This window comes from Prionailurus bengalensis, chromosome E1, assembly GCF_016509475.1.
Source record: "Prionailurus bengalensis isolate Pbe53 chromosome E1, Fcat_Pben_1.1_paternal_pri, whole genome shotgun sequence".
Classification (NCBI taxonomy): Eukaryota; Metazoa; Chordata; class Mammalia; order Carnivora; family Felidae; genus Prionailurus; species Prionailurus bengalensis.
This window is the reverse complement of record NC_057347.1, coordinates 49,759,706-49,776,353: the sequence shown is the minus strand read 5'-3', so window position 1 is coordinate 49,776,353 and position 16,648 is coordinate 49,759,706. Positions and strand designations below refer to the sequence as shown.

The 16,648-nt window shown below is 44.2% G+C and overlaps 1 protein-coding gene across 3 annotated transcripts in view; it reads left to right on the top strand.

The window, feature by feature from the left end:
• The window catches only part of ABCA6 (ATP binding cassette subfamily A member 6), a 59,963-nt gene that overhangs the window by 42,332 nt on the left and 983 nt on the right, over positions 1–16,648 (top strand). For 2 of the 3 annotated variants that reach the window (XM_043585119.1, XM_043585120.1), the window contains 12 exons: positions 3,444–3,563; positions 5,412–5,489; positions 7,006–7,097; positions 8,036–8,156; positions 9,238–9,355; positions 10,675–10,766; positions 11,251–11,417; positions 11,888–11,963; positions 12,041–12,135; positions 12,792–12,911; positions 13,291–13,431; positions 15,046–15,125. In XM_043585119.1, the coding sequence (XP_043441054.1) occupies positions 3,444–3,563; positions 5,412–5,489; positions 7,006–7,097; positions 8,036–8,156; positions 9,238–9,355; positions 10,675–10,766; positions 11,251–11,417; positions 11,888–11,963; positions 12,041–12,135; positions 12,792–12,911; positions 13,291–13,431; positions 15,046–15,125 (1,300 nt within the window). Of the gene's footprint in view, positions 1–3,443; positions 3,564–5,411; positions 5,490–7,005; positions 7,098–8,035; positions 8,157–9,237; positions 9,356–10,674; positions 10,767–11,250; positions 11,418–11,887; positions 11,964–12,040; positions 12,136–12,791; positions 12,912–13,290; positions 13,432–15,045; positions 15,126–16,648 lie in introns of those variants that run through there. The other variant, XM_043585121.1, reaches the window with a different exon arrangement.

Below are 16,648 nucleotides of genomic sequence, written 5' to 3'. Positions count from 1 at the left end.
TGTACTGTCAAATGTCACAGTCCATTTCTACGGGCTTCAAGAAGGTATCCTTGAACCTCAGACGCTAATAATTTCCAAGATTGGAGATGTTTTTGTACCTACGCCAGAGAACTTATTGGTCAATATGAATGAAAGATTACTTACTGAATGCCCAAGATTGCTGAAAATGCGGACAGAATTTTGTCAGCCAAGTTCTAGGATTTCGAAGGGTATCATTTCTCTTTTTTTTCCTGTCTTTTTTTTAAATTTTTGACAGAGAGAGAGAGACAGAGCATGAGCGGGGGAGGGGCAGAGAGAGAGGGAGACACAGAATCTGAAACAGGCTCTGGGCTCTGAGCTGTCGACACAGAGCCCAACGCGGGGCTCGAACTCACAGACCGAGAGATCACGACCTGAGCCGAAGTTGGACGTGCAACCGCCTGAGCCACCCAGGTGCCCCCAAAGGTTATCAGTTCAACAGAATATGAAGGCTTTCCAGACTCGATACACCAGAATCTGCCAGAACAATAGCTCTCACTGCTTGGCTTAGGGAGCGGGGAAGATATAAATAATGAAAGTCTTGTGAAGGCAAATTTCCTTCAAAACATGGTAGAAGGCAAAATAGATTCCGCATTGTCATATAAATTCTTTCGCATAATTTTTCAGCCGCAAGTGAATAAATGAATGAATGAAGAAATTTGACTCTGCTCTTTCTAAGCAAAGTCATGCTAATGCAAATCACCTGTCCTATTAGGATTGTGGAATAACGTGATGGTTAAGACGTTCACACTGTGATATGAACCAACTAGTAAATAAAGGGCTATAGCAGATAATTGAACACGCAGCTCTAAAACACTGTTTTTCAAATAGAAATATATTTACATATGATTGGGTGGCTTTTTCCTTTGCTGCCAACTATTTTTTAATTATTACAGAGTAAAATTAGATGAGGCAGTATTGCAGAGGCAAAGTAAATTTTGGAAAATAAAGATTTCTTTGTCCAAGATGTAAAAAATATATATATACTCTAGTATTCCAGTATAATACAGGTTTATACTTTCTGATTATTTTCCCTTTTCCTTTCTCATCTGTATCTCTTTCAGTGTGTTGGTCTCTAACATTTTATTTTTCTATCAGTGAAAAGAAGCTACATACTTCTGGAATATTGGAAAGTCAGATTTAAAAAAAAATTCGTTATCTGGTATCATTCGCCTCATTTTATAGAGGAGGAAAAATGAGTCGCTTGTTTCCAGGTCACACACAAACTATTGGCGACTCAAGAATAAAATTGACGCCTCCAACCTCACGCACATCATTACACATGTCACAAGGTATGAGGTAGCAGCAAGGTTGACAATATTAATTTAAAGTCTGTTCTGATCAGCATCTTGATTTGGGCGTAACTCTTTGATTTGCCATGCACCGTCCATCTTCGCACAGACCTCAAGCTGTTTTGCAATACCTTTGTGCCTGGTACAAAGAACTTATCATTTCATTCGAAATATGTGTTGAGGCAACGTGTGTTGCGAGGACCGATCTTGCATGACGCAGTTAGTATCCATTTAAACCACGCCAGGTCATTCATTATCACTCACAGATCATATATAGAAACGTATCGGACGATGGGGAGTGCAGCTGTCCTTTTGTGATCTTGGGTGCATTTGCAAGGACAGTGTAGGCGAGGCCTCTCCATCACTGAGTGAAGCCACAGTCAGCTGTCAATTTGTTTCTGGAGTCCAGTGGATTCTCATAGCCCACAGGGTGTGGTACCTCATGGGTATCTTAGGTCCCTGTCTAATAAGGAAGCACCTGTCAGCCCATGATGGTGCCCATGATGTCAGCCCAAGAAGAGAGGTAACCTCTCTTCTTGGCACACTGAGTCTTAGCTTATTGGTTGTAAAATGAGAAAATTTTGGGGGCGCCTGGGTGGCGCAGTCGGTTAAGCGTCCGACTTCAGCCAGGTCACGATCTCGTGGTCCGGGAGTTCGAGCCCCGCGTCAGACCTGGAGCCTGTTTCCGATTCTGTGTCTCCCTCTCTCTCTGCCCCTCCCCCGTTCATGCTCTGTCTCTCTCTGTCCCAAAAATAAATAAACGTTGAAAAAAAAAATTTTTTTAAATAGAGAAAATTTTTTTGAATTTGCCATCTAAAATGCTTATTGTGCTCCTACTGAACCCTTGATTACAACTTCTTTAGTTGTATTCCCAATTGTTTTTTATGTGCAGATTATCCATTCCCCCCAAACTCTAAATTCACTGAGTAGCCATTCAACATTCCCTTATGTAACCCACTAAACAGTATCGTTTTCTGACATAAAGACTTAGGCATCACACACACATAGGGTTTTGAATTCCGACTTTGTCACTGACTGACTGTGTGGTCTTGGGGATGTTAGTCATGGTCTCCAAACCCTGGATTTCCCATACAAGGAAGGGATAGCAAGAATGACCACATTATGGTGTTGTGAGCATTAAAACAAACAACGCATGCCAGGTTCTTAATGCCTGGGGTTTGTGTGATATTCAGCGAATTTAATAGCTACAACTTTTACTATTTTTATGATAATTCTCACACTAATAAGATCCAGAAAAGGTTCAAAATAGTGCTCAATACAACTGTGGACTAATAAACTGATCCTTAAAACAGAACAATGAAAAACCATCTTTATCCCTCATCCCACATTTACCAGTATTTTGAAAGCAAATAAGTCCATTGTAATCAAAATACAGAGTCTCAAAATCAATCAGTGTAATCAAAATGCAGATAAAATTATCTGTTTGGAATGGGGCATAAATGGAGCAGGAATGACATTGAGAAAGCATTAGTCTAGGTAGGAGGCAGTATGGACTTTTTAAAATAACTACCCATAGGGGACCCTGGGTGGCTCAGTCGGTTAAGCATCAGACTTCAGCTCAGGTCATGATCTCAAGACTCGTGAGTTTGCGCCCCGCGTCGGGCTCTGTGCTGACAGCTCGGAGCCTGGAGCCTGCTTTGGATTCTGTGTCTTCCTCTCTCTCTGCCCCTCCCCAACTCACACTCTGTCTCTCTCCTTCAAAAATAAACAAAACATTACAAAAACTTTTTTAAATAAAAAAATAAAACAAAGTAACTACCCATATAGCTTCTCATCTTATGCAGGTTTTTATACATTCACAATATTGTTACCTTAGCTGTAAAAGGGTGATTTCTCTCTTTATCTTATTGTCTTAGACTGCACTTAATGCACTCTTAGGAAGTCTTTGCCTTAATCTCCAGGTTTTTATGTAAAATGTTTCTGTTGGGGAGCTCACAGTCACGTTTATTCTCATTAACTAAAACCCCTCCCTTCCCTTCTCCATCTGAAAGTGGTAAATCTGTATGTGGGGAAATTCTGATATAGATGATAACATTTACATTTTAAATATTTTCCCCAATATCAATGGACTGTATATGTCTGACCTGCAATATATCTTCACTTGCCTTGTAGACCTCAACCATTATGTTTGACACCCTTCTAATGAATCACTTCAACTTACCTGTCTTGATTTCCAGCATGATATTAATTCCCTCATCCACCATGGGTGAATTTCTAGCTTTTTTGGCAGAGGTAAGAAATATTAACCGTTAATATGTCATTAATTTTGAATATGCAGCCTATTAAAGTGCTTTGCCCCAATTCCGTAAAGACAGAACGCAGGCTAGTGGTTTCCTGGGGTTGGGTTGGGTTGGGAATGGGGTTTGATAGCAAATGCAAATGAGGTATCTCTTTGGGGTGATGAAAATGTTACTAAGGTGAATTGTGGTGATGCTCTCCCAACTCTGTAAATTTACTGAAAATCCTTGAATTGTATACTTAAAATGGGTGAATTTCCTGGCATGAAAAATTAACCTCAATAAAGTTTTGCCATATGCACTTTGCAAAACGTAAGCATTGTCAAATGCTATTCAAATCTAATGCCAGATTGAAAACCGTTGCCTAGTTTAATAGGTATTCATTATCCATTGTGAGGATAAAACCATATACAGGGCCATTTATTCATTCGAAAATACACATTAACCAGTGGTCTGTGTTGGACCCTGTGCTTGTCTTTGGGAAACAGTATTCTGTGTCAGGTACTGTGCGGGTCATTGGGGACACCTGATGAGCAAGATAGTACAATTCATTCTTTCACCATTCACTTGGTGAAACAACTCAGTGCAAAAGGCTTAAAAGTTCCAAAAGAGAAGGGCAAAGTGCCAAGGGCAAGATACAAAGCACAGCTGACATGATCTAGAGAGTCAGATGATTCTTCTGGGGGAAGCAATGCTTCCACAGGATCCTGAAGAATGAGTCAGAATTAATTAGCAGGAGAGGGGGGCAGAAGGTAAGTATGTTCTGTGGAGGGAGGCAAAGGCACTGAAACAGGAAAGACCAGGAGGCATTAAAGAAAGTGGGATTCGGGGCGCCTGGGTGGCGCAGTCGGTTAAGCGTCCGACTTCAGCCAGGTCACGATCTCGTGGTCCGTGAGTTCGAGCCCCGCGTCAGGCTCTGGGCTGATGGCTCAGAGCCTGGAGCCTGTTTCCGATTCTGTGTCTCCCTCTCTCTCTGCCCCTCCCCCGTTCATGCTCTGTCTCTCTCTGTCCCAAAAATAAATAAACGTTGAAAAAAAAAAAAAAAGAAAGTGGGATTCAAATGGAAAGAAATGCACGAGGAGATAGATGTGCTGGATAGCTCAACCAGGAAGATGCTCTTTAGGGCCCCACATCATCCTGGATGATACTTCAAAGAAAGTAGAGAAAGCTGCCCTAATCCCTCATGTTCTTGGGGCCCCTGGAAAGCCCTCTGTCTGCAAAAGCACTTTTCCATTGATTGAGGAACACTTAGAATTCTCAATTGGAAATCCCTTCCTTTGCTTAAAGCAATCCCCTAAAATATAAGCAGACCTGCCGAGTGAACCACACTAACTTATATCTGTCGTATATTATTTAGGAAGAATGAGCTACTTTCTGAACGTACTGACTGATGAAGGAAGAATAGCATGATGTGGCTAACTATTATGGTGGGAAAGTCACCATCAGGGTAGGAAGGGGCCCAGAAAAGGCTCTTGAGGGGCATTTGGGACAAATACTCTCTCTGTGATGCCTTCAGTAGACCTGAAGCAAATGTTAAAACAAAAGATTAAACAACAACAACAACAAAAGTTTGGAAAAGAGAACAGACACAGGTCACCTGTTCACTGGGAGACAGCATTGAGTAGGGGTCCCCTCTCTTCCCTGCAGTGGGATATTTGTCACCAGGGCATACAGAGGACTCAAGCTTGATGCTTGCATTGAAAATATGCAATTTGTGGAATTTCATTTTATTGATTGGTTGGTTGGTTGGTTGGTTGGTTGGTTTATTGGAATTTCATTATTTAAATGCAAATCATAAAGCTGATGAATTTCCACTTAGCTCTTTTTCTTTCTGTCTTCACAGAGAGCCCAGGCGTACCATTCAGACAATCAGGACCGCCATTTTGATCTGAGTGGAGTTGATCTTCTAGTATGCCTAATAGTAAGAAGGCCTTTCTACCTCTTTACCTATTTTTTTTTTATAGTTACCATTTACTACAATAACTATTTGGTTTTATCTGACGGGTACCAGCTTTGAAAGCCCTTTTGATACAGTCTCAGAATAAGATAATTCAGACATGAGTCCAAATCATGAGTTAGTTTTTATATGCCTGAGTGGACTGGGTAAGTCCAGAATTTAATATAAAATTAACTTTTCGTGTTTATTTATCCTGTTTATGCCACCTCCAAGTTTGAGAGAGCTTGTAAGAAACACAGGTTCAATGTAACTTAAGTCCTTTGAATTAGAGATAAAAAGGGCAACGTTGAATAATAAAAATGAAAGGGAAAGATGATTTTGTTGGTATGCTTGGGCTGAAGAAAGCTACTGTCTCTGGATACAACGTGTCATTACTTTTCCAGACGTAGAAGCAAAACTGGACAGAAGTCCCTGCCCCTGTAGAGTTTATATTCTGGTTGAAGGAGCCAGATAATAAACTAAAATAAATAGTATATATTGTGTCCAATGGGTAGTCAAGAAAGGCCTGAGTGAGAACTAAAGATTGGAGGTGGGGCAAGAAAGCAGGCTGTAGGGAGAGCTTGGGGAAGAGCATTCCTGTAATAGGGGCACGAGGGGCCCTGGCTTGTCCCAGGGTAAGCAAGGAGGCCAGTGTGATTGTGGCAGAGTGACCAAGGAGAGAAGGGTACAAGAGAAGATCTCAGAGGTCACGGGGTAAAGTGCAAAGAGGACAGAAAGAGCTGACACAGAGCATTCTGGGTCACTCTAAGGACTACCTTTTCTTTGAGTAACTGAGGACTCATTGGAGGGTTTTAAGCAAAGCAGTATGATTAGACTTATGTTTTAGTTTATTTTATTGTTTTCAAGTTTATTTGTTTTGAGAGAGACAGAGACAGTGTGAGTGGGAGAGGGGCAGAGAGAGAGGAAGAGAGAGAAGATCCCAAGCAGGCTCTGTGCTGCCAATGCAAAGTGCGATGCGGGGCTCGAACCCGTAAACCTATGAGATCATGACCTGAGCATCAAGAGGCAGATGCTTAACCGACTGAGCCACCCAGGCACCCTGTGTTTTTTTGTTTTTAAGTTTATTTATAGACTTATGTTGTAAAAGAGTAGTTCTAGTTATTGTGTTGAGCATAGATGTTGGGGGCAAGGGGAGGAGAAGGAGAAGGGGACCAGGGAGCAAGGTGTTGCAATATCATGATAAGAAATCATGGCAGCCTGGACCCTGGAAGGGAGCAGCACAGGCAGGAGTGAGAAGCAGTTGGGTTCTGGGTGATTTTGAAGGTAGAGCAGATCAACTCGGCTGACAGCCAGGATGTGGGTTGTGAGCAGAAAGGAGGCACGGAGCTGGATGGTCACTGGACAGCCGGCTTTCTCCCTGGACTTGTAAGAATGATTTGCCTGTATTTTACCTGAAGACAAAGGCCACCAATTTAATTCAGATGCTTAAATAATATTTGTGAACTGATGCCGACGTGTAACCGCTGTTCTTTGCTCCTAGCCCTACTTTCAGACATTGATACTGGTGTTTCTCCTGAGATGCATGGAAGCAAAATGGGGAAAGAAAATAATGCGAAGGGATCCTGTTTTCAGGTTGGGAGAAAACTTAATTTCGAATTTAGTATCATATTTGAACCTTCCTACGTAGCAGCTGTGCTACTGACCTGTTGGCGCGGGTTTATATTGACAACGTACGCAGCAGGCTGATTTTCACGATGGTCACTGGATTGCTGACTTACTGCCTAGAAACAGGACTCTCTGTCACTCATCGGCGGAGGGAAGTTTTCAATTCCTCCGGAATTTAATTTTTTTTTTTTAACATTTATTTATTTTTGAGACAGAGAGAGACAGAACATGAATGGGGGAGGGTCAGAGAGAGAGGGAGACACAGAATCCAAAACAGGCTCCAGGCTCTGAGCTGTCAGCACAGAGCCCGACGCAGGGCTTGAACTCACGGACGTGAGATCATGACCTGGGCCGAAGTCGGACGCTCAACCGACTGAGCCACCCAGGCGCCCCTCCTCCGGAATTTAATGAGTACTCAGATATGCCAGTCTCTCCTCTCAGGTGATCACGTGTCCTTGCACAGAGGAGGTGGGATGGAGTTGGTTGAGGAATGTAGCCCAGAGTATGTCATAACAGGGACCTTCCAGAAGAGCTCTAGGAAGGGCAGACAGTAAAAGATGCTGAAACAAATGTCAGGTGTCCTTAAGTTGGGCTCAGAGTCAACAGAGAAGATGTAGGTGACCTGATTCTGATTTTGAAAGCAGCAGCAGTTATTTGTCAGCACATTCGCACGGGTGAGAGATTCTAACTGGAAGACGGGCAACAACATGGAGGGCATGAAGGGAGCAATTCTGGCCACGGGGATGGGAGCTCTTGGGGAAAGCAGAAGCAGTGTATTCACAGGGCCATGATCATCATCACCAGTTTACTGAAAGAAAGGACAATGGCACGATCACAGAGCTGCTGACTGAAGGATATCATTCATAACGAAGAAACCTCTGTCCTACATTTCGTTTTGTCCACAGAATTTCCCCCCAAAGTAGAGGTGCTCAACCCAATCCAGAAGAACCTGGTGACGAGGATGAAGATGTGAAAGCAGAAAGAATAAGAACGGCAACTGCCCTGGCCACTTCACTCTCAGAGGAGGTAGAAAAGCAAGTGACAAAGTGGATGTTAACGGCCCTATATTCACGAGCTATCGAGAATAGAGGGCGATATGCTGGTTTTCATTGCGAAAGTTTGGAGTTCGGTGCCCTTTTAAAAAAAAAATTTTTTTTTTAAACATTTATTTATTTTTGAGACAGAGAGAGACAGAGCATGAGCAGGGGAGGGGCAGAGAGAGAGGGAGACACAGAATCGGAAGCGGGCTCCAGGCTCTGAGCTGTCAGCACAGAGCCCGACGCGGGGCTCGAACTCACAGACCATGAGATCCTGACCTGAGCTGAAGTCGGCCGCTTAACCGACTGAGCCACCCAGGTCCCCCAGAGTTAGTGCCTTTTCGTAATTCTTAAATATGCAAGCGCTTCTTTGGGGTGTCCTCAAGGTCAAAGGAGAACACAGAATATAATGGTTTTATTCCACTGTAAAAAAAAATTTTTTTTAATGTTTATTTTTGAGCGAGAAAGAGACAGAACGCGAGTGGGGGAGGGGCAGAGAGAGAGAGGGAGACAAGAATCCGAAGCAGGCTCCAGGCTCTGAGCTGTCAGCACAGAGCGTGACGCAGGGCTCGAACCCAGGAACCAGGAGATCATGACCTGAGCCAAAGTGGGACCCTCAACTGACTGAGCCGCCCAGGAGCCCCGGTGCTATTCCCCTTTTGAGAAAAATGGGCTTTGATAGGTAGAGTTATCATTTCAAAACCAAACATTTCCCAAGTTGGGGAATTTAGGTGAGATTTGTTTTAAAATGCTGAATAGGGATTAAGATTTAAAGGGTTACTCTTTTATCTGCTAGACAGATGTTATGATGTGCCCGTGAGCTTGGGCACTTCTGGGAAGGCAATGAGCCAGTTTCCACGAAGCTATCTGTGTTAATTTTAGAAGCAAGAAATATTGTTGACATCAACGAATGCACATTACATTTGAAACAAGTGGTATTGATTTGATTACTGTCCATCTGAAATATACTTTGTTTTATGACATAGAGTAAGAAAGATTCCAGCAGTGAGAACATAGGAACATAACATCTCTGAAGCTTAAGAGGAAAATCACACTGTCCTCTATTCCAGAAACCTGTCATAATTGCTAGCTGTCTCCACAAAGAGTATGCAGGGCAGAAGAAAAGTTGCTTCTCAAAGAGAAAGAAGAAAATAGCAGCAAGAAATATCTCCTTCTGTGTTAAAAAAGGTTTGGCAGAATCACTTAAGCTTATTCACCATTATTTGAAAAGTACCCACTGAACATCTATCTTATAGGCACCATTGTACTTGCTGAAGCATTCATTCATTCATTCATTCACTCAACATATATTTTTTAAGCATGCCAGGGACTACTTTGGGTGCTGGAATATAATCATGAAAGAAATAGGCAAGTCGCTATCCTCATAGATTTTACATCCTAAGAGAGGATCAAAAAACAAAACTAACTTATCAAGAAAAGTGTCAGCACAAAAGCAATTTCTTTCATATATATATATATATATTTTTTTTTTAATGCTTATTTTGAGGGGGGAGGAAGGGGCAGAGGGAAAGGGAGATACAGAATCTGAAGCAGGCACCAGGCTCCAAGCTATCATCCCAGAGCCTAACGCTGGGCTTGAACTCATGAACCATGAAGTCATGACCTGAGCCGAAGTCTGCCGCTTAACCGACCGAGCCACCCAGGCGCCCCAGCACATAGCAAGCAATGTCTATGTGGAGCATTCAGATACGTGAAATGGCATGAGCAGCTTGGGGCTACATTCACTTAGGGTTAGGGAAGACCTTTCTAGAGCAGTAATGTTTAAGCCAAGACCTGGGTGATAAGAAGGTGTCAGTTATGCGAACAGGAAGAGGTAAGAGCACCCAGGGAGAGAGAACATCACAGACAGGGACTCAGACCTGGGGTTGCCTTTGGAATGGTCGAGGCACGGAGAGACTAGTGATGCAGCCGCAGATGGGAGAGAGGAAGTCCGAGTCGGGAGCAGGGCCAGACTAGATGCCACTCTGCGAAATACAGCCACAGGTTGAGATTTTTATACCAAGTTAGTAGAATGCCACCAGAGAGGTTTTAGCCAGCTTTTGGTTAGCGCTTAAGCGTCGCAAAAAAATTGCACATTGGCTATTATTGGCTTGTAAATATGGGTGCCAGACAAGTTAAGGGGCTCTTATATCAGTTCAGATGAAAGACAATGGTGGCTTGGATGCAGGTGGGGGAATTCGGGATGGACAAAAATGTCCCTGCCTTTCCAAGTTTAGGGATCACTCAACCATGGTCTCAGAACATCTGGTGCCTACTACCGAAAAGCACCTGGCACATTTTTCCCTGAAAAAAAGTAATCTGGGAGACAAAAGACTTATTGACATCAAACCCACAAGCTTTTCACTATCATTCCATATAATTATAGGAGTTAAAGGACATGGTTTGGCGACATGAATTGCATGTATGTGATCAATTTCAAAATAGTGCCGTGCGTGGAGTTTGTGATGATTCACTTCCCAGATTGATAATCAGTGGTTCTCTTTCAGGTGAGATTTTGGGACTGCTAGGACCTAACGGTGCCGGTAAAAGTTCATCTATTAGAATGATTTCTGGGATCGCAAAGCCCACAGCTGGAGAGGTAGTAAAGAATGGAAGAATGATTTTTTTATTCCCAAACTATAAATTTCGTGATAAATGCAGGCTGTATCTTCGTGAGACTCTGTTTTTAGCAGCTTCGATGATTTTCTAGAAGAAATGTATGAACCGATGTCTATTGTATTCATTTTTTTAGCTTTTTAATTTTTGTCTGTTTATTTATCTTTTTAATTAAGCCCTTTTTTATTGAAGCGCAGTTAACAGTGTTAAATTAGTTTCAGGTATACAATATAATGATTTCAATATCTCTATCATTTGCAACAGCGTGGTTGGGCGTAGAGGGTATACTGTGAAATGAGTGAAATAAGTCAGACAGAGAAAGACAAAGGCTTTATGATTTCAATCTGATAATAGTGTGTCGATGCTCAAAAACTTGCGGTATTTTTTAGCTTTGTGGCGGTGTCTTGGGGAATCGTGAGGTGAGAGGAAAGGCGGCGTGTGGGTCTAAAACCGGTTTACTTTCTCAGGTGGAGCTGAGAGGCTGGGGTCATCGGGGAGACAGCATGGTGGGCTTCCTGGGGTACTGTCCTCAGGAGAACGTGCTGTGGCCCTGCCTGACAGTGAGGGAACATCTGGAGGTGTTCACTGCCATCAAAGGGCTGAGGAAAGGGGACGCCACGGTTGCCATCTCACGGTAAAATGAGGTCGTCTGGTCCCTTTCGGTCCCGAGGCAGGGAGGGAGGCTGTACCACTGATGCTGAATTCACTAATAAAGAACGGAGAGGAGAAGCGACGCCTCCACCTTTTCAGAGAGTGTCAGTGGTAGGGCAGGGTTGGAGGACGGGAGCTGTTTCCTGCATCCTCGATGGAGGGATCTTTAAAAAACACAACAATGCATATAATGATGGACGGTGTTAAATGAATGAATGATCACCAATAAGCATCCGTTTCAATTCCAAGTTCGAAATTCTAGTTACCCTCCAGGACTTTTTACGAGATGAAAAGCCTTCCGTGTTCCAAAACGAACTGTTCTTCTCTCCGATCGATCGTTCGAGTTTCAGAAGAACAGTGCCAGGCTTCCCTCCAAAAGCTATTGCTCTGCTGTGGGATCACACTTTCCAAACATCCTCTTTTGCGCTGATATTCTCATCCTTCTCCCATCAGGCTGGTGGATGCTTTCACCCTGCGCGAACAGCTAAATGTGCCGGTGCAGAAATTGACGGCCGGAGCCACTCGAAAGGTGTGTGTGATGTGTGATGTTATTCTGAGGGCCGGTATGATGGAAGCAGCGAAATAAGGTGCCTCTCTGCTTTTCAGTTGTGTTTTGTGCTGAGCATCCTGGGAAATTCGCCTATCCTGCTTCTGGATGAACCATCGACGGGCATGGATCCAGGAGGGCAGCAGCAAATGTGGTGAGCGTTATCATAACCCTCAGAGCCAGGAGTATACCTTTATGCAAAAGTTGTGTTTTTAAACTGATCTCGGGACACCAAATCCACTCATTTCTAATCTAGTGGAGATAATCCGTATAATTGGGAAAATAAATATTTAACACATAGATTCTCCGATGTTGTATCATCTTCATGTGGTATTCACATTGAAAAAAGAAAAAAACCCTTGGGGCGCCTGGGTGGCTCAGTCGGTGAAGCGTCTGACTGCGGCTCAGGTCATGATCTGGTGGTTTGTGAGCTCGAGTCCCACGTCGAGCTCTGTGCTGACAGCTCAGAGCCCAGAGCCTGCTTCGGATTCTTGTCTCCCTCTCTCTCTGCCCCTCCCCTGCTCATACTCTGTCTCTCTGTGTCTCTCAAAAATATATAAATGTTAAAAAATACTTAACCAGAATACCGTTGGCATACCTAAAAATATTAAATATTAATATCAAAGCGTTAAAAATATTAAACACTTCGTATTATCAGAAACCTAATCGATATTCACATTTCTGCTTTTTTAATTAGAAACTTGGCTGATAAAAATGATTCCTAAACTGTATTTTCTTTCTACAATTCTCCCTCCATTTCTCTCTTTTTTTCCACCCTTTTTTTAATGGTAATTTTTTGATGTGCTTCAGGCAGATGATCCAGGCAGCCATTAAAAACACAGAGAAGGGGGCCCTGCTGACCACCCATTACCTGGCTGAAGCAGAGGCCATTTGTGACCGCGTCGCCATCATGGTGTCTGGAAGGCTGAGGTGGGTGTCCTTCTGGAGTCTGTGCTTGACCCTCAGAACAAGATTCCCCACAGGAAGGGTGAAATCGCTGTGAGCACCTAGAGTTCTTTCCTTCGGTTCGCTCAGGAATGCCCCTTTCCCTCCATCTGAAATTTGAAAATAATCTAAGAGTGGCTCAGTCAGTTGAGTGTCTGACTTCAGCTCAGGTCATGATCTCACCGTTCGTGGGTTCGAGCTCCGTATTGGGCTCTGCGCTGATGGCTGGGAGCCTGCTTGGGATTCTCTCTACCACTCTCTCTGCCCCTCTCTCAAAAATAAATATTAAAAAAAAAGGGGGGGAATAATGTAAGAAATTTAAGGAGTAACATTTTTTCCAACATGTTTTCCTTCTTGCCCATAGGTGCATCGGCTCCATCCAACACCTGAAAAACAAACTTGGCAAGGATTACGTACTAGAACTGAAAGTGAAGGAATCGTCCCAGGTGACTTGGGTCCAAGCCGAGATTCTGAAGCTCTTCCCACAGGCTGCACAGCAGGAAAGGTGAAGGAGCTTCTGATTATGGAAAAACCTGTTGGCTTTACCCACTCAAGTGGTTTCTTTTCTGCTCTGTGAGAACTTCAGGATGATTTGACTTCATAATAATAGTTAGGGACCTCAAAAACCGATTTACAGACTCCTCCAGATCGTAAGAGGTTGGAGAGCCACCCAGGAAGCTGTCTCCCCTGGGAAGGCTTGAGGACACCTTGCATGAGCCTCCTCAGCCATCCAGGGCTGGCCCCAACCCAAAACAGGACTTGGAAAAATTGGGGGAAAGGAACTTCTCCTGCATGGAACCCACACGGGACCACGGTTGGCCCCATGCGCCTTCCACAGACCTCCCTGAAAATATTTAAAAGATGTAAATATTTACAGTTTAAAAGATGTAACGTATTTAGGGTGAATTCCCCTCTAGGAAACAAACAGCAGTCGAGATCATCAAACATTCTCCCTCTAATGAGTTTTCACGCCTCAAAACGGAGAACAGAAAGGCGCGTGTGTGGACCTGTACGTCCGCGTGTGTTTGTGTATGCCTGCCTGTTGGTGGGGGACAGGTTGGTGGTGGTGCGAGGAGGCGGGACAAGAACTGAATTTGGAACTCCTTGGAGAGAGGAGCACGCCAAAGAAGCAGGGATAGCAACTGCTATTTCCATTTTAGCCCAGCATGAATATAACGGAACTCTCTCAGGGCAAGTAACCCAGTCCTGTTTCCAGCCTCTTGGTGTTACAACTCCAAGAAGCGATTTTGATCTAGGTGGGATGGCCATGGGCGGCAAGGCTGGAAGAGGAAGGGCTGGGCTGAAAGGGGCCGGGGCTGGAGGTGTGAGCAGCTCTAGGGCCAGCCGGGGGCATCAGACAGCCATTTGAGGATGAGCTGAGACTAGGCACGAAGTCATGCAGCTGGAAGTGGCAAGTGGAAACAAGACGCCACGAATCCGAATCCATTCCGGCTCTTCCTGTCCTCAGAGCTCAGGGAAGTTTATAGTTAAAGCCTTTGGAACTTTCCCTAGTCTGTCCCTCTCTCTGAACCTCACATCCCCCTTCCCTTAGATTTCTAGTGACAAAGATGAAATATTAATTAATTAAAACCTAATTAAAAAATTTTTTTAATGTTTATTTATTTGTGAGAGACAGAGACAGAGCAGGAAAGGAACAGTGAGAGAGGGGGACACAGAATCCGAAGCAGGCTCCAGGCTGTCAGCACAGAGCCCGACGCGGGGCTTGAACTCACGAACGGCAAGATCGTGACCTGAGCCCAAGTCGGCGCTTAACCGACAGAGCCACCCAGGCGCCCCTAATTGCAACCTAATTTGAACTAAGCAAAGGGATCAGTTCAGATGCCCGTGTTCAACAATAACAGAAAGGGTTACATACGCTGAGCATATATGCAGATAAGCTGCATTATTTCTAGGAGAATTCGCTCCAACAGGCAGCCACCAAAGACCTTTTAAGGATTTTCCATCGGTCATGTTATTTGTTCTATATGTAAGCCATATGTTAACTGGCATTATTTTTATTTTCTTCAGAGGAAACTGATGTTAATATCAGTATTTATTTTGATGGTCATCTTCTCCCCTTGAAACTCAACGTCAAATATGACATTTTTCGTATTCCCAGGTGTTCGTCCTTCTTGACCTATAAGATACCTTTGGCGGATGTGTACCCTCTATCTCAGACCTTTCACAAATTAGAGGCAGGTAAGAGTTATCCTTATAAAATAAAATTTTGGAAGAATCTGTTCAGACTTAGGTAATAATTTCATGGTAGATAATTGTGTAATATGTGTAATATATTTTTCTTTTGTTTAAGTTTATTTTGAGAGAGAAGGAGAGAGAGAGAGAGCATGAGCAGGGGAGGGGCAGAAAGAGGGGGAGAGAGAGAATCCCAAGCAGGCTCTGCACTGTCAGCCTGGAGCCTGACACAAGTCTCCCATCCCACCCACCATAAGATCATGTGACCTGAGCGGAACACCTTGCCCCCATCCATCAGGAGACCTGCCTCTGTGCCTGTGTGTTCTGCCTTCCTGTCACAGTGAATGAACCGTCCGTGTCTCTTGCTCAGTCTGTCCCCTGCATTGTGCATGGCTCCTCTTGCCACTGGAAATTCTCTGTTCTTCCTCTTCATTGGCTTTCAGCAGACTGTCATGGAGTAATTTCTCACACAGCACAGTGGTGAAAACCCCCAACTCCTGTGCCAGCCCCTCTACCTTGGTAAAGCCACTGAATCTCTGCAGGTCTAAGATGACCCATCTCTAAATGAGGGGTAAGGGAGCCCGGGAGGCTCAGTCGGTTGAGCGTGGGGCTTCAGCTCAGGTCACGATCTCCCGGTGCGTGAGTTCGAAACCCCCATCGGGTTCTCAGCTGTCAGTGCCCAGAGCCTGCTTCAGATCCTCTGTCTCCCTCACTCTGCCCCTCCCCTGCTCTCTCTCTCTCTCTCTTTCTAAAAAAATAAATAAACATTTTAAAACATTAGAAATGAGAGGTAATATCAGTGCCCACCTGGCAGGCTCATTGGGAAGATTAAATGAGTTCGTTTGTCAAGTGTCTAGACCTGTACCTGGCCCATCGTGTTTGAGAGAATACGAATCCCAGGTTTATTCCCTCCGCTCTGGACACCCTGACTTCCCAGTACTTCCTAAATGCTACCAGACTTGCACACTCCTGCCTCAGGACTTTGCACTTGCTGATTCTGCTTCGTGAAATTCTGTTTCCTAACTACCCACCTTGCTTTCTCACTTCTTTCAAGTTTCGCTCAATTCTTACCTGGTAACTATGGCCAGCCCCAGCCATCCTGTAAAAAAAAAGAGTGCTTGGCACTTCCTGTTTCCTTTACCTGATTTATCTTTCCTCCCTAGTAGTAATCATCATTTACTATATATTTAAGTCCTTATTTATTTAAGGCCCATACTCCTGCCCTTAGAACGCAGGGGTTTTGTTTTCGCCCCTCCTTTGCCTATGGTTCCAAGGGTGGCTCACACACAGAAGATTCTCACTGGGTGAGTAGTGAACTGTGAACACTTGAATATGTAAATTCGATGACCAGTCTCACGAGGATTTCCCGGGGGGGGGGGGGGGGGGGGGGGGGGGGGGGGGGGGGGGGGGGGGGGGGGGGGGTGGGGGGGGTGGGGGGGGGGGAACGCCCAGCATAGAGCTTGGTACAGCAGATAAACTGGCTGAAGACAGTGACACAGAAGTGTTGGGTCCTTTCAAAGTGGAAGGGA